At 44.9% G+C, this 22267-nt stretch overlaps 1 protein-coding gene across 1 annotated transcript; it reads right to left on the reverse strand.

The window, feature by feature from the left end:
* Positions 1 to 2920: 2920 nt before the first annotated feature.
* On the reverse strand, positions 2921 to 3862 carry LOC138267286 (olfactory receptor 5A2-like). The gene has a single exon (XM_069216141.1). The coding sequence runs from the start codon at positions 3860 to 3862 to the stop codon at positions 2921 to 2923; it is 942 nt and encodes a 313-aa protein (XP_069072242.1).
* Between the last annotated feature and the right edge of the window lie 18405 nt (positions 3863 to 22267).

Raw genomic sequence — 22267 nt, forward strand, 5'->3', positions numbered from 1 at the left:
ACCAGGGTCTCCTGAGCAAGCCCTACACTCCTGGTGCCAGCCAGGGGGCTCCATGTAAGGGGCCACCAATGACACACCACACACATACACATACACTTACCTGGGATGGGCTCCCTGCTCCTGTAGTGTCTACTGTGGTGTGGGTGGTGGTGATGCTGGGGGTTGGTGTGGTCATCTTTGTGCCCATTCCATGGTATTTCCCCATGGAAATGGGCCTACCTACACTATTAGCCCCTGGTCTGACCAGGTGTTAAATAATGGCGCTAAGCCGACTTCGTGCCATTATTTAGGCCCGCCTCCTAGTTGCGCGTTGTTTCTGCATCGGGTGTTAGATATGGCGCAGGGGGCTAGCATCATTTTTAAGAAGGGAACGCCTACCTTGCATCTCAGTGACGCAAGGTGGGTTGGCACTTCCTAAAAATTATGCTAACTCCAATATTTTGATGCTAGACAGGTCTAGCTTCAAAATATAAATATAGAGTTAAGATAGCTGCGCTTTAGTGTTGAAATAAATGGCACTAAGGTGATGCTACCGTTCCAAAAATATGAGCCTAAGGATCTGTGAATGACAAACAATATGGACTACAACGCCCATGAAAAGGGAAGTCAAACCAGAAATTAGGTGAAGAAGAAGAGACATGTACAGTGATGCGAGACTAAATCATTTTTCAGTGAACAAGGTCTATGTGGGCCAAAAAGTATAGGGTTTGTTTGCCAAAACTCTGTCGTGAATAAATATTGAGCAGAATCTCTGAGTTTGAAGTGCTTTGCCTACTCTTATTTAGACTAAAGTAGAAATAGTACAATTAACCTCTTTGCAATTTGACAATTTACTTATGTTGTGCTGTTTTGCTGTGGGAATAGTAAATGTTACCACTCTAAAGTCCAACCCTTTTCTTACTGTTTTGCTGTTTGGAGTGGGAATAGTAAATTTTACCCCTTGAAATCCAACACTTTACCTACTGATGCACAGACTGGAGTGGGAATAATAAATGTTACTGCTCCATAGTCCAACACTTTCATTACTGTTGCATAAACTAGATGGGAAATGCATATTTAATATTCTTAGACTCCAGTAATTTTATTAATATTGGTTGAATGGTTTATAGCATCAGTTGTTTATATGCTTTTTAAGTCAACATTATTTGTTTTCATTTTAAAATACATTTGAATGTTTATGATATTTTTTGTAAATGTGTCTTTTGGACTTTTCTAGTTTATAACATTTCATTTTCTGTGTATTTTAATTAATATAGTTATTTAGATTTTGTATTTTTATTTTCTTCTAGTAAAATAATTACATATTTATTAGTATGCATAAAAATAGGTAAATAGTTTATATTAATACATTTAAAATAAAAAAAATAGTATCATGTAAAATGCATATATTTTTTATTTGGTACAATGTACATGTATATATATATGCATGTATAAATATCAAGACAAATATATGTTTGTATAAGTATATATTTATATAGATATTATTAAATATTTGTGGATTATAATTAACTTACATTGTATTAAAATTATGTTTTACATTTACTACTTTAAAATATATATATTAAAGAATTTATATTTTACCTATTTTTGGACAGTTTTATTGTAAGCTATGTTTTTCTGATGTTTTTGTACCTACCATTATAAGTACAGAATAACAATATTTTGGTTAAAAGTATTTTTTTCTGATAGTTTTGACAATAGTACTCCTTATCATGATATTATGTCAATGATCCATTTAAACTGGGATTTTGGTTTGACTGATAGTGTTAGAAGTCACTTCTTTATTGAGCTCTGGTAGAAGCATCAGCATCAGCATTCCTTCCCTCTGAGGAAGACGCTGAACTAATAGACCTTGGGAAAGGGCCAAGAAGCCTGTTGGACTGTGACAGACTCTTTGCAGGTAAATGGTGTGACGGCTAAGGCAAAATCATAGAGATGAACTGTTGGATTATGGAAAGGCAAAAGCCATTCAGGTGTTGGGGTATAACTGTGTGTGTATAATAGCAAATCACTGCCTCTCTATGAATGCTGTGGTTTGACATATGTTCCCAGTGTACGTACCACTACAAACAATATGATTAGCGGTTGGTTCACAGCCACGGCTTGGATTGACCAAAAATGAAGGTTGGAGAGGGACGCTTGATTAATAAGATATTTGTGTATGTTGCAGGCTCCCACCTTCATAGCAGTATCTGAGGGAGCGGAGAATACCTAATATAGCATAACCCAGGAGACAGCAGCAGTATATACTAGAAGAGTCTGGCTTGAGAGGGACAAGGTCCACAAAGGAAAAAGGCAAAGTTTAGCCACGTCAGTGCAGGGGCCTAAACATACTCAAGGCCACTTGTCCCTCTTGTCATGATATTATTTGAAAATACCTTTGGGATGCCATGCTCCTTTATTTTACGCATATATATATTCACATTTATGTGAGACACGAAGATTCAAACGAGCTATAAACAAGACACCCAACATTATCTCAAGGATGAAGATGCAGAACGACAGACCTCCAGTTTGGTTTTCTAACAGTGATGAAGGGTAATAACATTGCACAGAAATGTTCTTAAAAAAAGCAAAATTAAGCAACTGTGGATAGAAATCTACAGAGACAACCAGATAAAGGCACCATTCTTTAGCAAAAATAAAATAGTGGATCTGCTCAAATGTAGTCCTGAGTGCCGGACTGTGATTAAGACCCCAGTGCATTGTGTTTCTCTCGTTGAACATCTCCTCTCCCTCACATACTTGTTTAAGCAACCAGTTTTGGCTCATTATTTGAAGCAAAGATTTGGGTGAAATAAATTTAACACACTTTCCTATGCCAAGATACCTTGCCATTTTACAATACAGCACAACAGAAAACAGCATAACAACTAATACATACTTCAGCAATCACTGTGTTCAGCAAGACTTGTACGAACTACAACAGTTTTCTTAAGAGCTTTATGGAGGCCTCCATGATAGCCTTATTTCTCAGAGCATAAATAATAGGATTAGTCATTGGGGTGCCCACGGTGTATAGCAGCGACAACGCCTTATTTGAATTTAGAGAGAAGCCCATTGATGGAGCTTCATACATAATTATCAGGGAGCCAAAGAACATGCTGACCACCACGAGGTGGGAGCTACATGTGGAAAAGGCAGCTCTCCTCCCGTCATTTGATGCAATTTTAAGAATTGCCAAGATAATATATAAATAAGATATTATGATGAATACAAAGGGTATTAATGCTACTCCAGCAGTGAGAAGGTAAACAAATACCTTGATCCTGGTAGTATCAGAGCAGGTGACTTTCAGCAAAGGTTCTAAGTCACAAAAGAAATGGTCCAGTGTATTGATGCCAAAGAACTGTAACATACTCACTAAAGAGTGGACAAATGCCACCACCAAAAAAGAGGTCACACAGGATCCCGCAGCCAGCTGAATACAGTGCCTCTGGTCCATGAGTGCTGTGTAATGTAAAGGAAAGCATATGGCCACATATCTGTCATAAGCCATGATTGTGAGAAGGAAGCACTCTGCAATTATTATCCAGCTAAATAAAAAATACTGTGTCAAACAACTGCTGGAAGAAATAATATGAATTTTTGTCAATAAACCTCCCAGCAAGGTGGGCATCACATTGGATATTGCACAGACGTCCAACAGCGATAAGTTCGTAAGGAAGAGGTACATGGGAGAATGAAGGTTGGCTTGTAGGTAAACTGTTACAATGATGAGGACATTTCCAGAAACAGTTAATAAGTAAAAGATGAAGAATATGACAAAAAGAACGGTCTTCAGCTGTGGGACAACCTGCAGTCCAATGAGTAGGAATTTTGCAGCATCAGTTGTATTTCCTGAGCAGTCTGTCATTGCCATCGCTACAATCTAGGAGAACAAACATGAAAAAGACAAGGACTATTAATGTAGGATAATGGTGTTTTAGGATATCAAGGAAATCACCTTCAGGCTCCTCACCCACGCACACAAAGCTCTCCACAATATGGGCCCCAAATACCTCAACAGCTGCCTCTCGTTCTACACACCCACCCGTCAGCTTCACTCAGCCAGCCTCGCCCTTGCCACCGTCCCACCCATCCGCAGAACCACCGCAGGAGGAAAATCCTTCACCTACCTGGGAGCCAAAGCATGGAACTCCCTCCCCGCACACCTAAGACCTACCCAGGACTATCTTGCCTTCAGGAAGCGCCTCAATACATGGCTTTTCGAGCAGCAGTAACCCACCCCCCCTCCCCAGCACCTTGAGACCCTCTCGGGTGAGTAGCGCCCTCTATAAATGCATTGATTGATTGAAGGATATCAATGGAATTATTCTGTTAATGTGAGACCTGTCAACAGAGGAAATTGGCACTGATGTCTTTAGGTCTCTTTCGCTGTTTGAGGACACTAGAAGTATATGTACACAAACATGCATTACAATCTCAACCAGACTCTCCCACATGATTTAAAGACTCTGGACCAATAGTAATAAAGAATAGAAAGAGCTGCCACATTCCAAGAAAAAATAAGTCCTGGGCTTCAGCTTCAAATGAGAGTTAGATGTGCCTCATACTGGTGGACTGACTTGTAGGATCAGAAATACCCACACCCTAGATTTACTTCTGTGCCTGTGTGTAAATTTCAGCCTAATGCAGTTTAACAACTTCTTGCGAGATTTACTCCTTGAAGTGGGAGAAGTGGAAGCACAAAGCCCCTGTCACTCACATGATTGGGTGGGACATCTACAACTCAAAATCTGACTGTGACGTCTTTAGTATTAACTCTATAGACATCTTTGTGGCATACAACGGCCACATTTAGGTACACGTTGTGTAGACAGGGCCGGCTTTGGGAGGGTGCAACTGGTGCGGCAGCAGTGGATACTGACTTGGAGGGGTGCATTGACCTTGGGGGTGGTGGGGTGCTGTGTTTGCAATTTAAAAGCACCTGCTGCAGAGTTCCTTGTGCGTCCAGCTTTCAGGCAGTGATAAAAATATCAAGATAACTATTGTGATTAATGTTCCTGCTAGAGAGGTGGGTGGAGTTTTGTCTACTGACAGTTTTCACCCATCATAAAGTAAAGGGTTAATATGCCTGCTGTAAAGAACAGATCTGTAGTTTATGTGGAAAGCTGAGTTAATTAATACAGCCAGACTTTACTAGCACTTGAGAACAAATTAAATGTATGTGAGCGAGTAGATATGGAGCGATGAAGGACACTTTTGCCAGGTGCTAGTGAGGGAATTAGAGGAAGAGGGGTGGGGGTCACCAAAAAAACTGTTGCACGAGGTGCTACCAGTGCTAAAGCCAATCCTGTGTGTAGGAATAGAAGTACAGGCATCAGCTGAGATAAATAATACACACTTCAAAGATATTACTACTTGGAGCACATTAATAAAGCCCCTAACTTTGGGCATGCCCTGTTCACCTTGTGTTGCAAGATATTTTGCATGGTGGACATAAGATACGGTTTTGTTGTATCTCATTGTGTGTGTGTATATGAACATGTGTGTATGCGTGTGTGCACATGAGTTTCTGGCACACAATGTGTTGTGATTTACCTTTGAGTGCATGCTGAGTAATGTAAGATGTGAAGTGAGTAATGTGTTTTTTAATAGTTTTTTTAACAATTTACGTATGAGTACATTTCTAAGTATGTGGAACTGTTATGTTTACATTTTATAATGTGATTTGCATAGGTGTTTGACATTACTATTTTTTTCATAAATTTTCTTATATTTTATTATTTTTTATATATATATATATATACAATAATATTTCTAAAATGTGATGTGTATGGCTGAATGCTGTATCTGACATCTTATAATTATATTGTGAGATGTTGGGCCTTGCGTTATTCTCTGCCTCTGCAGCTGGGGGCTGTAGTCCTACTGGAGTGGATGTGGATGTGGATGTTGCAGCAGATTTACAGTGTCAGAGTGCCAATGTCAGGCACTGGGCATTTTCCCTGGAGGCTGGAAAGATGGAGGCTGGTTTTTGTTCTAGGATTGCTAAGGTCACTGGCCCCCACTTCCCAGACTCCGGGGTTCTTCATTAATCAGGTCCTGGTTGTGTGCACACTGCTGCCACCTGCAGGCAGTTCTGCCAAAGCTGACAATATACCATACCATGTTCCCAAAATCTGCTGGGGAGGCTTGATTTCAAGGCCGGGGTGCCTGTAAGGAATAGAAGAGAGAGTGTGCAAGCACAGACCCATGCATGTAGTTCAGACAATTGCTGTGCTTTAAATGTTTCTTAACATGGTTGCTGTGTCTTCAGACTACACAGCAGTGCACAACATTAGGGGTATGGAAAGCAGGATAGTGCACTGTGCAGGCTCTTTGAGGGCTGGGGTATGTGACCAGGCTGAGCCCAAAACTGATGCTGTCTGTCTGGGAGCCAGGAGCCCATGTGTGTGCTGGGTTTCAACCCTGGTTCCCCATCACAGCTAGCCAGCCTCACCAATGCCTGCCCTGGCCCATTAATTATTTCCTAGCAGGAATCTTGTGTGTTCACACAGCAGAAGTGGGCATCTTTGGTATTTATGCACTGTGCCCATGACTCTTGATAGCACAGACTGCCACAAATGAGGCTTTAGGAGTGTTAGGCCAATTTAGGAAAAGAAAATGTCCTTTTCTTAGATGAAGTGCCCCTGTAGTTTTGTTTCCCTGCAACACACATGTCTTATATAGTCCAAACTGTAAATTGAGTTGCCTCTAGGTGAGTTCAGGGTGTGAATGGGCATTCATGAAGGGACACTATCAGACTCCATTGAAGGTGGGCTATGGAACAAGCAGATGCAACTGGGCTGGATCCTTCAGTGTCGAGGTCATTTGACTCAATCCCCAAGGGTCCATTGTTATTTGATTCCGAAACATGGGCAAAGTACCGCCCCTTTAGTACTTGCCTCTGTGGTAGTGATGGTAAGTAGTCCAAGGCCTCTTAGGGACGTAGCCTGGGAGTGCTCGAGCTCAGCACTCAACAAACACACATTAGTATATTAAATGCATGTCCAACCCATTGCTTGATTTTCAAAAATAACAGTACTCTAATGCCTTGTTTTATGCATTTGCACTTCATTTTTACTATCAACAGCATCTAAGGACCGTGGGTAAATAGGATTATTTTGGAAATTTCATGTACCAAGATACAAGATGCTTCCACTGTAATCAAAATGTCACTGAGTCCTACAGATTGCCCCCAACAGTCTTGTAAGTGTGCACAGCTTTCTTCCCAGCTAGAAGGAATTGGGCAGGGTAGTGCCTTTGGACTCAACCTTCTTTGAGGGATCTTTAGACTTTAATATCCATAAATTACAGTTGCCAAGAAGTTGAAGTAATGTTCTAGAGAATGTAGTGCTTTCCTGGGATTGAGGTAGGCTGTCTCCCATTGTCTGGTACTGAAGCTGGAGGCCCATCTGATTCTACTTCCTGCCTACTGCATTCCTGAAACTGTGGGCCCGTTTCACAATGAGCCTCCACACTCTTTGCATTGTCTCCACACTTGTGGTGGGATCTCTGCAATGAGAAACTGCAGTGCAGAGATCCCACCACAACTGCGGAGTTTCCACCATGAATGCTGAGGCTCTTTGTCAATCAGGCCCTTTGTTTATTTGGGTATCAACTGAACAGATGACATTTTTTTCTATCCACCATTTATCGAGTGCTTAGTTCAGGTAGCTGATATATTTTTCACAACGCAGGTGTTGCCTATGCAGTGTTATTGTCATTGAGAAAGGAATAAATAAAGTAATTTAAACGTTGGCATATGGAGCATCAGAAAACTCTGGTTGGTGTCTGCTGACCTCCTAGTTTCCCAGTCTCATTTAGATTTGGGAGAATGCTCTTGTTTCTGACAGTGGAGGTGCAGCTGGCTCTGCCACTAAAAATACTATACCTATGTGAAATTTCCTTTGTGCTGGTTGTTGGACTTGGCCCTGTTTCCATGGTCACCTCAGGCTTCTTACCTTCACCCTCCTGTTTTCTGAATCAATTTGTGGGCGTGATTTAGAACTTGGTGGATGGGTAACTCCTTCACAACGGTGATGGATATCATGTTTGCCAAAGTCTAAAACCCATTATGTCCTATAGGACATAATAGGCGCAGGTGGGGGGTGATTAATTTTAAAAAAACACTCCTCTCCTCTTCTCTGCCAACAGCCTGCAGTGACTACTCTGAGCAGCATCAGGACTGGTTGGGTGCACAACTGTGCATGTGTGTTTGACCAGCCCTAGACGGCCGGCCAAACATACATGCGCAGTGAGGCGGAGAGCTGTGCACTCCCCATCAGTGCACGTCACAGCATGTGGCCCCGCCCCTTTTACCAAAAAACAATAATAAACATGTTTTTTTGGTAAAAGGTTTGCAGCTGCTGCTGCTGGCGGGGAGCAGCGCTCTTCCGCTCTAATGGAGGAGACGCCCCTGGGAGTAACCCATCAGGCTGAGTTCTAAATCGGGCCCTTTACCACTGCTAACCAGTGCTAAACTGCTTGCACTTTCTCCCTAAAACATAGTGAAATTGGCTTACGCCCAATTGGCACATTAAATTTACCTATAAGTCTCCAGTAAAGTGATACTACATGTATTCATGGTCGGTATATTAAATTCTACTAGTGGGGCTGCAGCACCTAATGTGCTATCCACGTAAGTAGCCCTCTAAACATGTTGAAGACTTGCCAATGCAGCCTGTGTCTACAGTTTTAAACTACCATTGCAACATGGCAAAACAAGACTTTTGCCAAGCCCTTTTACCTTTTTAAATACATAAAAGTAAACCTTCGGGTAGGCCCTGAACAGCTTGGAGGACAGGGTGCAGTGTATTTAAAAAGTAGGACTTGTACTTTTATGTTTGCATGTCTTGGTAGCAAAAAATTCCTAAATAAATGTTTCACTACTGCAAGGCCTGCCTCTCCTATAGCATGGGGTTACTTTATTGCATTTAATATGTTATAGCTTCCAAATGAGAGCAGGTAGACAAGCCACATTTGGTGTCTAAAGAATTGTAATTAAAAGCACTCATTAATGGTTAAGTCCGATTAATCACGGTTCTGAAAATGCCACTTTTTGAACGTAGGAAATTTATTGTCCTAACCATTTGGATCCAGCAGCCTTTTCCTTGGTCACATTAGTAGGTGTAGCTGTCTGTTAGTCTTTGTGTATTGCTCCCAGAAGGTAACTTTAAGTGAAACTAGGTGTCTGCAGGATGGGCATCTCTTAGTTGATGAGGAGGAGGACATGTCGCCTACCACACTAGCAAATCCCAAGTCTTTGTCTGAGCACTCTCGCAAAAGGTTTGACCCTGGTATTTTGTGTCCAGCTGGGGCCAGGACAGGGAGGAGGGGGATGCCTGACACCTCAGGTAGCAACAGGTCTAATTGTTGGACTGTTAGGCGCAACTCTTAGTACGCTTCTGGACCTGTGGATTCTGCTAGGCAGGACTGCTGTGCTGCAGAAAAGACTCCCACACTGCTGGACTGCTGCCCAAAAGGACTGCTGCCCTACTTTGCTGACATGCTGCCCTACTACCTGGGTATGAAAGACTGGACCTAAACCCAGCCCCCAAAGTAACTCCAGAGGCTAGTTGGCTAGCCTCTGGATCAGAAGCCTCAGGGACTGAACTTCCAACAACTTTGAACCCTGCACCTGGACTCTGCCATTTATGAGTCCTGCCCTTCTAAGTGGTACCATCCCAGTCCTGGACCTTTGAAAGTGGGTCTGAAGTTGCTCTGCGAGCCCATCTGTGGATTTAGCAGAATGGATGCATCTCCTCACCAACACGGTGCATCGCCTGTCGATCCTGTGCATCACCTTTGCTGCTTGGTGCATTGCCCTCAGAACCGAAGCCCTGGCTGTGCTTCATGGACTTCTCATCATCCATCACAGCCCATCATAACGCAGCGGTGCCACACATCTCCACGCAAAGACATCACCTCGCACAACGCAGCTGATTAGAACTGGAGTGACGTATTTCCACACAAACACATTGCATCTTACTTTGCAGCTCCCCGGATCCACTGCTGCGCCATACATCTGCTCAGGCAGTCTTTGCATCGCCTGTGCTGTGCAATGCATCCTGACATGGGACTCCACATTGATTCACAACCAGGATTAAGGTGTGTGTTCAGCGGACCTCGGTGGTCCCTGTAGCTGGTCCACACTCCACCAGGGTCGGTCTGAACTTGTGACTTTGACCCGATCTAGAGTGACCAGATGATCACATTTGAAGCTTTGTGCTTTTTGGTAATATTGTCACTGAATTCTTTAATTTGCCTATCTCCGGTTCTGCTGATTGGATTTTGCCTGTTTTGGTCTTGACTTAGGGCTAAATGTAGATTCCGGCTGATGGGTTACTCCATGACACAGTGATGGATATCGGTCGGCGCTAAAGTTAGTGCACAATGCTGGATGGCATTTCACACAATACCATACTTTCTGCCAATTTCCACAATTGAAGCAAAGAAAATGATGTAAATGTCACTCAGGTCTTGAAACTTTCTCCCCTTTGTCAGTTTTCCTGTCAGCGTATAACTCCTTTATGGAGACTCTTTCATAGGGACTAGGAGACACTTGACAACTTTCATCCATACTAGTCTGTGCAGGATGGACCCCCTTGGCACTGGGAGCTGTCAGACTTTCCTCATTCAAGGTGGTGACAAACCAGACATTCACAGCATCTGACGCCTATTTACTGTGTGACCTTTAATGCCATGAGTGCCATGTGTTTACTGTCTGGGACATTACCCACAGTGAGTTGGTCCAAGGCATGGAAACCATGCCAACTGCTATCTCTCGCTGGTGAAAAGGTGAACTCCCAGGATGTCAGCAACTTTGGTTTAACATTTGACAAAAATAAAACCCCATATTTGGGTTTTGCCTTTGGAACAGTGTAAAAAGCTGACTGGTCCATTATAGAGCCATAGCTGGCTGCCACGCATTGTGCAACTGTGCCAAAAGAGCCTTTGCTATGCCACAAGAATATAGAGCATTTCTGTTCCCTCCCTTTCACGCAGCGCCGCTTGCTGCACAGTGTTGCTTGAAATAAGAGTAAATGTGCCCTCAATGTAAACAACACCTGAGGTTCACAACACAAACGGTCATATTATTGTGGTGGTCCTTCTTTCGGTTTGTAGCCTTGTTTAGCAGTTTTATATAGCGCAAAAAACCAGGCCTGATGGAATTAAAGCACTTTATGTGAGAAGCAGACGTTCCACCTTTGCTTGCTGTTAGGCACGGGCAGATTATACAACCTGGATGGTTGGCAGCCCGAGAACCAAGAGCTGGACTCAGGACAAATTAAAGATGCTAGCACAGGCTCCCGTTTCCAGCTGGTGTGTGTGTGTGTAGGGGGGGGGGGGTGAGAGCAGTCCGAAATAAATCATTTATAAACAGATCAAGAGTGTCCTGTCGCCGCGTAAACACAGTCACCTGAGAAAACGTTCATTGTACAATCTGTCAAAGTATAATATCAGGTCTGGGACCACCCTGTGGAAACTCCCAACACTCAGGCACTGCGGTGAAAACACTCTCTTGCAGAGTTACACAACTGATGCACCATCAATGATGAGCAGTCATCAGCATTGGGTTGGCCCAAACCACATCTCTGTATCTTCTGTTTTTTAAGTCTGGCCAGCTTTAGCTGCATTACCGTACTATAGTTTGTTTGAAAAATGACATGCTATATACATTAATGGATGGTATTTCTATCAGCAGTGGTCCTTCATGTGCTTGATTATCTTTCACTTAGATTTTGCTTCAGCCCACGGCAGGAAACAGCACGGGCCAATAGATGCACCCGCTTTAACCATTGGCCCACCCACAGTGAGTGGTGGCATTATACTAATGCACAATGTGAACATCTTCGTTAGAAATAGTTCTCTGCTTAGCTAGTGCTGGTGGGCCATCTGTCCTTTTCTTCTGTTCTTTACAGATTTTTCTTTTCATGTCTAATGCTTTTATTTAATACTTGCAAGAGCCCAGAACCTTCCCACACTCTAAAACCTGGACACTGGTTTCCACACTCTCACTTTATGCCGTGCTGAAACATGTTAGTTTATTGTGATAGATGACAGATGTTCAGTATGAATGGCTGCGTTTAGTACTGGTCCTACAGCTTCAGACGCACTCCGGTGGGCCTACTTGCATGCTAGCATTACATGCTGTACCGGTGCGGGCTTTTTCATTGTAATACCTGAGTCGAGTCACATCAAGTGAGCACTGGAAGCTGTCATTTAAGATAGGTCTCTACAGCAGTTTTAGGCTGACTGATTTTGTAAGGAGCAAGAAATACAGTAGGTCTATTTTACCACCTTAGGCTATGGGCAACAATGTGGGCGCACTGGAATAGTTATAGAGGCAATATGTGTAATGATTTCACCTCCATTACCGCATAAGACTTGCCATCTGTTCTGGTTCAGTGCCTGTTGGTTGGAGTGGGAGGGGAGGGTGAGGATGGACCGAATTGATGCTTCTAGTATGACAGGATTGGTGAACCCAGGCATGCATTGTTTGATTTTTGTACTTGTTTGTGTTGGAAATCCAATAAAAAGATTGATTAAAAAAAACCTTTATATTTGGAGTTAAAACATACACTGCAGTAACTAGCATATGATGTGATTAAATAAAAGCACCAAACCAGAGGCTATAATCAATGTACCCCTCCCCCACCCACTATTGAAGTAAGCAGCAGTTCATAACACAATACCATCCACAAAGCAACAGAACACAATTAAAACATAACAAGCACAACACAATAGATTAGTTGAATAGAGTACAACACAACAGTAGCACTTAAACACAACAAACAATGATGCAGTCCAGAAACACAGCAGCATAACAAACAATAGAACACATGACTAGTACAACAAAATGCAACATAGTAAATCTGGACAAACACACATTGTGACCTCCAAAATCCTTCTTTTATAATACAGTGGTAATAAATCTTTGCATTGAGCAGTGTGCTAACTTACCATCAATGACATGAAATGGCATCAGTGAAAGATGTTTTGTGATTTGCCCCGAATCATGAGTATAGGAGAGAAGCCACCAAGAAGCTTCACTTGAAGCTCACAAAGCAACAAGCTACTTTAAAGTCCACTCAAAGATGTACAGCAGTCAGGACAAACACAGATTCTCATCTCAAGCATATCTTTGCCTCAGCATCTACACAAAGCAAAGGCAGAGGCCTCCTGCTTGCTGGATCCGTCCAACAGGAAGTCAGGAGGTGCAGTCGGAAGATGATCACCTCGTCCATGAAACTGCGAGACTGATTGGCTATGCTGATGCTTGCTTAGACTTCAGTGAACCAAAGTATAGTGTTTCCTCATTTAGCAATGAGCCTCACACATTTGAAAAAGTTGACACCATTGTTTTATGTGCCAGCTGTGGTGCAGTACGGTAACTCCTAAAACCAACAGCTTCTAAGCTCCCCTGGGAGTGTGAAACCTCTGTGCTGCACCCAGTGCCCTGTGAACAGTTTGGGATAGAGCTGTCACCTCATGCGTCACTAAGCGTTCAGCTAGCCTTGATCATTGACGCCATGGCCTACTCATGAACACCAGTGCTGTCACATGACAAGCAAGAACACATCACTGGTCATTATATTTTTTGGTCTGAGTTTGTAGTTTTGTGTTTCCCATTTTAATAACCGAGGATAACCCGAGGTCCTAGGACCAGGACACCAACCAAATACAAGAACGTGGATGAGCTACCCTCTGTTGTCATGGCAACACGTTGGCTGTGGAGGGTCCCGGGGGAAGGTTGTGCAGACTAGTCTTCCTCTGGGATTCTTTGTGGGACAGGGGGCAGCAAGGCAGGATTGGTTGGGGTTGTGGGTGGGGCGCACAGCAGGGAGTGAATGGGAATATAAAGTGTTGGAAGAGGAAGTGATTTCCTCTCCTAACTCTTATGGAGGCCCAGGCAGTGAGATTGGCGTTGGCATCAGAAGAGGGCTTTAGCAGGCGAGTTATATTTTGCCTGCATGGCGTGCCACAATGTCGGGATGGCAGGACAGAAAGGCAGTGTGGGCAGCACTGCACACCCTGGGAGAAGCCAGGTGCGTCGACCTGCTCACGCTGGGAGTGCTGGAGCAGGCATGGGTGGGTATGGTGCTTCCGACGCAGGTGGCGGCCATGGTCATGGCCTGCAGAACGCCTAAGGCAAGGGCAAGGCCAAGGGTGGGGAAAGGAAGGGCAGGAGCATTTCCCCATAGGATATGGACTTAAAAAATGACCGGGAGGCGTAAGAGCCTCTTCGTTGCACCAGTGCAAGAGGCTGCTGGTGGGAGCTCACTGGGTGAGATGGAGGCAGGTGGGGGGCGCAGCACACAGCAGGTTAGGGAGGAGACTGCCTAGGCAGGGGGTACCAAGGGGACACCCAGGCCTCCAATCCTGGATTTGACTGTGAGGGCGGGGGGCAGGCAGGGGACTGGGGCACAGGCCCCCAGCATGGGGGAAAGAGGACTGGGGAGAACAGCGGTAGCCACAGACTTGTGGTGGATGCAGGCTTTCACCCTGGGGGCCAAGGGAGGGACACTGTAGAGACAGGATGGAGTGCGATGAGTGGTGGCCTGGAGCACACTGATGGCGGGGTGCTGGAGCGTGATGGACAGGTGGGGCAGGTTGTTCTGGTGAGTGGCCAGTATAGCAGGCAGCAGGTAGTGGATTTGGAGGCCAGGGTCAGGAAGCAGCATAGGGCAGTGAAGGAAACAGAGGCCCCGTGGGAGAGGATGTGTTGAGCCAGGAACTTTGGGGCAGAACAGGTTTGACAGGTAAAAAAGGTAAATGGGACACCAGCTAAGGGTAGGGCCAGGATTGTGGTGGAGTGTTAGGGTTCAGGGGGATATTAGCTGTGGGTACCTGAGGAGACCGCAGCGAGATATCAGGCAGCAGGAGGTGGTGCAGCTCGTGGGCCTGGTGGAAGCGGTGACCTGCCAGGCTGGAGCGCCTAGCAGACGGAGACTCAAAGCCAGCATGTGAGTTTGGCAGATGGACGGTGACACCAGCGGGGAGCATGACGGCCTTAGGACATTGGTCTGATGGAATGGGGGGCTCTCTGAAGTCCCCCCTACACCGTGGGACCATTCACGTCACCCTCTGCCTGAGGCATGCTCGTCCCCTTAGGGGGCCATGCTTACTTCTACAGAGGGAATAATGAAGGAACGAGCGATGCAAGTCATGCTGCATGATGTGCATGAATGTGTGGATGAGCTGGAGCTGGACTACGAGTAAGAGAGTGATGAGTGGGAGGATGGTGAGGAGCGTCATGATGCGGGGTAAGACCAGAAGGCAGTGGTGGGTTCTGGGAGTGCAACAAAGGCTGCAAGAGTTGGTGTCTGACAGGAGTCAAGTGCGGACAATGGACACAAGGGCAGCGGAAGCAGTCGGGCATTGGAACCAGTAGACAGAGGAGGGATGCCACTGGCCTGCTGGCAGGTAAGAAGGGCTGCTGGTCCGTGTGGGATGCCCAGAAGAGTGGCTCTGAGTCCAAGTCATGTAAATCAATTGGTGTGGGGGATGGGGTGATCGGAAAGGAGGGACAGCCTCGGCAAGAGAATGCCAGTAAAAAAGTGGAATGCAGGGGTCCAGGCAGATTCCTTAAAGACGGGGAGAGTGAGGAGACTAAAGAAGGGGCCAGGGACAAGAAGTGATTACCATACATGGGTCTGGCCATCACACTGAGGTCACACTTATCAGAAAAGACCAAGAACAGGATGTGGAAGCATGAGTATGTGGACGTATATGAACTTCTACATAGGGACATTCAGGCTAAGGAAGGGTCGAAGGAAGAAGAGTGGGAGCTGGCCAGGAGCCCCAGAGTTCCCATTATTAAGGTGCACTGGATGTTGGCATTTTTTGTTACGCCACGGCCTATGAACCGGGCTGTGGCTCACCCCTCTCGTTCCTGCAGGCCGCGCGGCGACTCACTAATGTTTCTGCAGCATCCCATGTTACACTGCGGACCACTTCTGTCCCTTACCTGCAACCTGGGGGGCCATGTGGAAAGCCGCGGAGAGCTGCCCTTGGTTTTGCTGGACGACTGACAGGGAGGCATTTTTCTCCTCTGGGGCCATGTTCTTCTTCCTTGTAGTTACCCTCCCAGAATCTCTCAGGAAGGTTTTTTGTTACACCTATCCATCATGACGTTGTAACAATGTTTTCTCTGTTACCTTTCTCTATCTAAAATGGTGGCTTTACTTCCTCTGTTATCACTTACTATTCTGGTGTATATAAGGGTCAGAGCTGTACTTTCTCCTTGCCTTGCAATACTCTCTTCTCCTGCTGATGTGTCTTTGCTCCTTGCTGGTTTCTTTGTGTACTCCTGTTCCTTGCTGCTGTCCATTGGTGGTTCTGATTCCTGTGTCCTATCCTGATTCCTTTTTAGGTTTCAGCGTTGCTATTTTTTGAGTCCTGATCTTGCCAAGGAATTTTTTTCTGCGGCTTAGTTATGATGAGGAATTTGGAGCCAGGGTCAGCATAATTTCTGTGAAGCTGTGGTTGGTGTGAGGGGGAGTGGTGTTGCTTCCGAGCCATGGATGCAGTGGATGTCTACAAACTCTACAGCCTCTACCCATAAGGCAAATGGCTTGCTTATTACTTATAAGCCCTTTCAGCTGCATCCTGTTCAACATGGGACGAGTAATGTGCCCAGTAACATGTCCAGAAATGTTTACACGGGGGTACATCAGGAGTGTGCTGGCTTTGTAACAAGGGATTTTGCAACAGGAACCCTTGCAAGTTTAAGCACGAGTGCTCCTAATGCTCGGGCCGACATCCCATCACACATTGCTTTACACTGGCCAGCCCATCAGAACAGTGGAAAATGGGAAGACGTAGAGGACAACAGAACCCTGTTGATCAAAAGGGCTCTTATGCCAATTAAATTGGAAGTGTTACTATCGTGGCTGGACAATATTGATATGTAGAAGCATCACTGAGCCTGGAATGGGGGTTTTGGGAGGGTTTTCAGGTAGGCTATCAAGGACCAAGAGGTCGCAGGTGGGCTGATAATTTGCGGTCAGCCAAGGAGCATCTAGAGGTGGTGATGGTGAAATTGTAAAAGGAAGTGCACGAAGGTAGGATTGTGGGCCCCTTTTTTGAATGGCCTTTGTATGACTAATCATAGCTCCTTTGAGAGCAGTATCTAAAAAGCAGGAAGGTGAATACAGGTTGATAAATCACTTATCCTGGCCTGAAGGTACATTAGTAAATGACTTCATAGCCATGGAGGATACTAGTTTGGTCTACGCCTCAGTTGATGATGCCATCAGATTGATCAGGAAGTGTGGTTAAGGAGCGCAGCAGGCAAAATGTGATATCAAGACGGCATTTTGTTTGTTGCCTATCCACACAGGAGATTTTCCTTTGTTGGGGATGCAATTCGAGAGAGCCATCTATGTAGCTAGATTGCTGACAGTGGGTTGTGCTATCTCGTGTGCTCTTGTCGAGGCTTTCAACTCCTTTTTTCAATGGGTTTTCATGAAGTGGAGTAAGCATAAGGAGGAAAACACTATCTGGATGATTTCTCGTTTGTGGGAAGGGCGGGATCTGGTGATTGTGGCAGATCCTTGTGACATTTTGATGACATGGCAGATGTTTTCCGGATGCCTCTAGCACCTGAAATGACGGAAGGCCCCAGAAAGGCGTTGACTTTTCTGGGTATTGAACTACACAAGGTTAGCATGATTGCAAGATTGCTTTGGCAGAAGTGATGGATGAAAGACGTTAGGAGCACCAGAAAGTGCAAAAATTGTTGGGCTTCCTAAACTTTGCGTACAGAGTGATGCAGGGGGGTCGTATGTTGTGCAGACGGCTGGGCATGGCTATATCTGGTGCCACGTTACCACATCACAGGATATGGATGTCTATGGTAGTGTTGGTGGATTTGTGGGCTTGGCACTCTTTCCTGGACAAATTCAGTGGCGTGTCAATGTGGTTTCAAGAGCAGAGGATGGTGTGGCAGGTGTACATTTTTTTGTTGATGCAGCGGGGTGCGACTAGGATTTGCAGGATTGGGAGGTGGAAGTCAAAGTGCAGTGAACGGTATGAGCATAAATGACCAGATGCAGGGGGTTTGAGGTTTGGGGTAGGTAGTACGGTGATGATGGCAGCTAATCTATTTTTTCCCTAGGGTGTGTGAATGGTCCAGGAAGTCACAAGGCATTGACATGGATAGTGGGGCATTCGTTCACTAAATGGGCAGCAAAATACACTGAGCCACAGATATACAGACGTAACCTGGGACTGCCTAGCAGCAGGCATGAGGTGCTATGGTGGGGAAAGAGTGAGATGAGGTTGGGCAACCTACTGCCGTTTCTAGCTACCATGCCAAATGGGGTTGTCCAGACATGCTGGTGTTGCATTTGGGGTAAAACGATTGGGTGCAACTGTCAGGGCTGACACTACTGCAACACATGCAGAGGGACTTGGAGGTTTTGAAGTACAGAATGTCTGGGACATGTCTGGTATGGACGGAATTTGTGCTGTACAGGAAATGAAGGACAGCAGTCATGCATGCATCCATCAACAAGGCTCAAAGGAAGGTGAACAGAGCAATAGGGTTTTTTGTGCAGGAAAAGACATTAGAGTGGTGGCACATGGGGGTTTAAAGAAAGAGGATGGGGGCCTTTTCCGCTTGGACAGGATGCACCTTTTTAACTTGAGATTTGCTTATTAAATTGTGGAACTCAGAGAGGTGCTGGGGGGACTGTGGAATGAGAGGGTATTGTATGGGAGGAGTCTTTGGGAGTTAATGTGTTGCAGTAGTTGAAGGTACAAATGGGGTAGGGCAGAAAAACACCCTCTGGGGTTTTTCTGGATGGCGGTACTTGGGGCGGTGGAGAGTCAGATGCGAGCAGGTCTACCCCTTGGAAGAAGAAATTAAGGAGTTCAGGTGAAGGAAGATCTTGGGGTAGGATGACTGGAGCAGGTGAATAAAGTGGTGTTTGTGGGATGTTTTTTGATAGGAAGTGATGAAGACTTGGAGGATGGGAGGAAGTGACGAGGTGAAAGGTGCAAAGAATGAGTTTTGCATCATGGTGGGAGAATGGTGAGGTTGGACAAAGGGAAAAACAAGTTTAATATGTTAATGATTTCAGAATGTTGTGTTGGTTACATGTTACAATGATTATGCAGTCCTGTCCTAATAATTGGCCTTTTGTACCAATCAGTGGAGTCAGTGTGATTGCCCCACGTTGAGTACCGTGAGTCACAGTGCAGCTCAGGTCCTGCACAGTTGTCCAAAATTTATTTATTTATTTCCTTGTGGTACTTACACAGCATAGACTTAGCCCAAAGGCATTAGAGCGCTTTACAAGTGAGCAGGAAGTAAGATCTGGTTAACAAACATCATTAAGCCTACTAGCACCAGGAAAAAAAGGAGGAAACTTCATCCCAGCAAGAACTTTACAGGATATAAGAAGCGCGTGGCGTAGATAAGCACCCGCTATACCAGCTTAAGCGTGGCGCATGGGACAGATTAAATTGTTTCACTCTGGCTCGCAAGTCCTTCTGAGACAGAAAGAGAAACTAATAAATACTGGATGAATAAATTACTGTGGCACAACCGACGGATAGTGGGCCACAGAAGGTTAAAGTGGTGACCATAGAAGATCTTAAAAAGGGAAGAAAAAATAAGGCGGCAAATGCAGTGAGAAAGCAGGAAGGATGGAAAGAGGACTGCAAATAAGGAAAGAACAATGGAAAGTTAAAAGGAAGAAGGATGGAATTTAGGTACGAAAAAGAATAGAATAGAAGGATGAGAAAATAAGAGGGAAAGGGAAAAAGGAAAAGAGAGTGAAGGAAAGAAAAAATACGCTTGGAAAGAAGATTAGTAAGAAGAAAAGAAAGAAGAAATAAAGTAAAAAAGAAAAGTAACAACAGTAGAAAAGTAGAATTAAATAATGGAAAGAGGAAATCAAAATCGGTTAAAACGGTGATGGAAAAAAAGAAGACAAAGGAAGATTAATGAATGGAAGGTAAATAAAAAGAAGGCTGGAAAGAAGGAGCGAAGGAAGGACAGGAGGATAGTAAGATGTAAGGAAGGGAGCAAAGAGAATGAGAGAACAACAAGAAGAGTGGGAAAAAGGTGAAAAGATGGGAAATGGGGAAGAAAATTAAACAGCAATATAAAGACATTTAATTTAGAGGTGGAAAACATCACAGACGAAATGAAAGGATTGGACAGAAGGAAAGAATGATGGAAAGAAAGAATGAACACTGAAGAAAGGAAAATAGACAATAGGAAAGAAAGATGGAGAGAAAAGTAAAAAGTTAAAAAAGCCAATACTTGTGAATGTGCCATTTTGGTCAAATTCCTTTACAATTCAGCTGTAAATGCTTCATTTTGAAGACTTTCTGAAAACTTTTCCGCGTGATACAATTCATACAGGCCTTCATTTGAAGGGTCAGGATCGCTCGCTTTGCTCAGATATTTTGTGCGGCTAAAAGTGGGAGGTATGTTTCTAATTACTCGCTTGCTACCTAACCGCCATAGGAAATCAGAATCAAATAAATCAGAGTAGAGAGAACAAACATTTGTTGTAGCAATTTTGTTTTGCAAATTTTTCCACATGAGAGAATGTTGATATTTTCTATCAGGAGGTACAGTGGCGTAAACATGGACAGACGCAACCCACCAATTGTTCAAAAACCCCTTGGTTTTAGGTCAGAGTATTGGCTTTACCAATGCTTGTCTCTGGGGTCTGGGCTAGCAACAGCTTTGGCAGATTCTCAAGACTAGTGATTCATTGAGGGGCTCTGGGTCAACAGTCTTCTGCCATGTTTTCTGCCTGCAGTGCTCTTCATGTGTTGGATCTGCCCAGAGTAAGCACATAGTATAGGACAATGGATCGCCGACTGCAGTCATTGGACCATATTAATACACTGATTGCGTCAAATTTGCGTCATTTTTTTAAATATTGGGGTTTGCACCATTTTTTGGATGCATGAACCTACCTTGCGTCAATGAGATGCAAGGTAGGCTTTCCTATCCAAAAAATGACGCTATCCCCATAGCGCCATATTTATCCCCCATGCTAAAATGACGCACGGATGGGAGGCAGACGCAAATAATGGCATTAAGCATGCTTAGCGCCATTATTTAACGCCTGGGTCAGACCAGGCTTTAGGGGACCTGTGGACCCATTTCCGTGGTCAAACACTATGGAAGGGTCCACAGGTGCCCACCCCAAGCCCAAGAAACACCTCGACCCACACCAGAGGGCCACCAGAGGATGGGGGACCCCATCTCTATTAAGTTGGGTAAGTATAGCTAAGTATTTTGTTATTGTATTTTAAAGTGCTTTTGGGGGCCCTAACAAGGGGCCCCTGCATGGCACTGGGGCAATGGCCATGCCCAGAGGACACTGGTCCCCTGTGCTGGCCATTGGGGTGGTGGGCATGACTCCTGTCTTTTGTAAGACAGGAGTCATGTTTTAGGATGGTGGCGCACCTGGAAATGTCGCAAGGCTGGTTAGAGGCATTTTTTTTTCCCGCTAACCAACCTAACGTCATTTTTTGCCGCACAACCTCTTATTTCCATACTGCCACCCCCACCCGGCTAGCGTCAATTTTGTTGACGCTTGCCCATGCTTAGCGCCGGCTTGCACCATTCCATAAATATAGCGCCTGGTGGCGCTCACGAATGGTACAAGCAGGCACTAAACTTTTTGCTGCAAAACTGCGTTAGTGTAGTTTTGCACCAAAAAGTATAAATATGCCCGTTGTCTTTTCATCAGTGTCACATCTATTTGAGGTGAGCTAAGAGGTCCCCATTCAGGTAATGGAGTGCTAGGCAGTGTGAGTAGTGGCATCCTGCCACATCACTTGTGAGTGTGCTTGGTAAGGAGTGCTCTTGGAAAGGGCCAAGCAGCCATGGGCAAATGAGTCTACACACACAACACACACAAGAAACACACAAAACACACACAAGCACACGCACGCACACACAAGGATACATCACAACAACATTTGGCTGCCTCTTGTTCCTGAAGTGTCTCAATACTGCCTTTGATGACAGTGCACTGCAGCTACTGCTGACAAACTCCCATCAGTTGTGCCGTCAGGCCGGCTTGAGCCCAACCCATTCTGCAGGAATGCTGCTGCTGCAGATGTCCCAAGTGAGTAACAACAGGCTGGCTTTGACCCACAACGTGCTGAGAGACACAGAGTCAGCAGTCAGAACTTTCCTCCACTCATCACGAGGAGCTCCAAAACCATATAGAGGAATGAAACTGACGGTTGAGTTCTTTTATAAGGTAATGGAACTCTGAGATGACTTGCAATATCC

Source organism: Pleurodeles waltl, chromosome 12 (assembly GCF_031143425.1).
Source record: "Pleurodeles waltl isolate 20211129_DDA chromosome 12, aPleWal1.hap1.20221129, whole genome shotgun sequence".
In the NCBI taxonomy this organism is placed as follows: Eukaryota; Metazoa; Chordata; class Amphibia; order Caudata; family Salamandridae; genus Pleurodeles; species Pleurodeles waltl.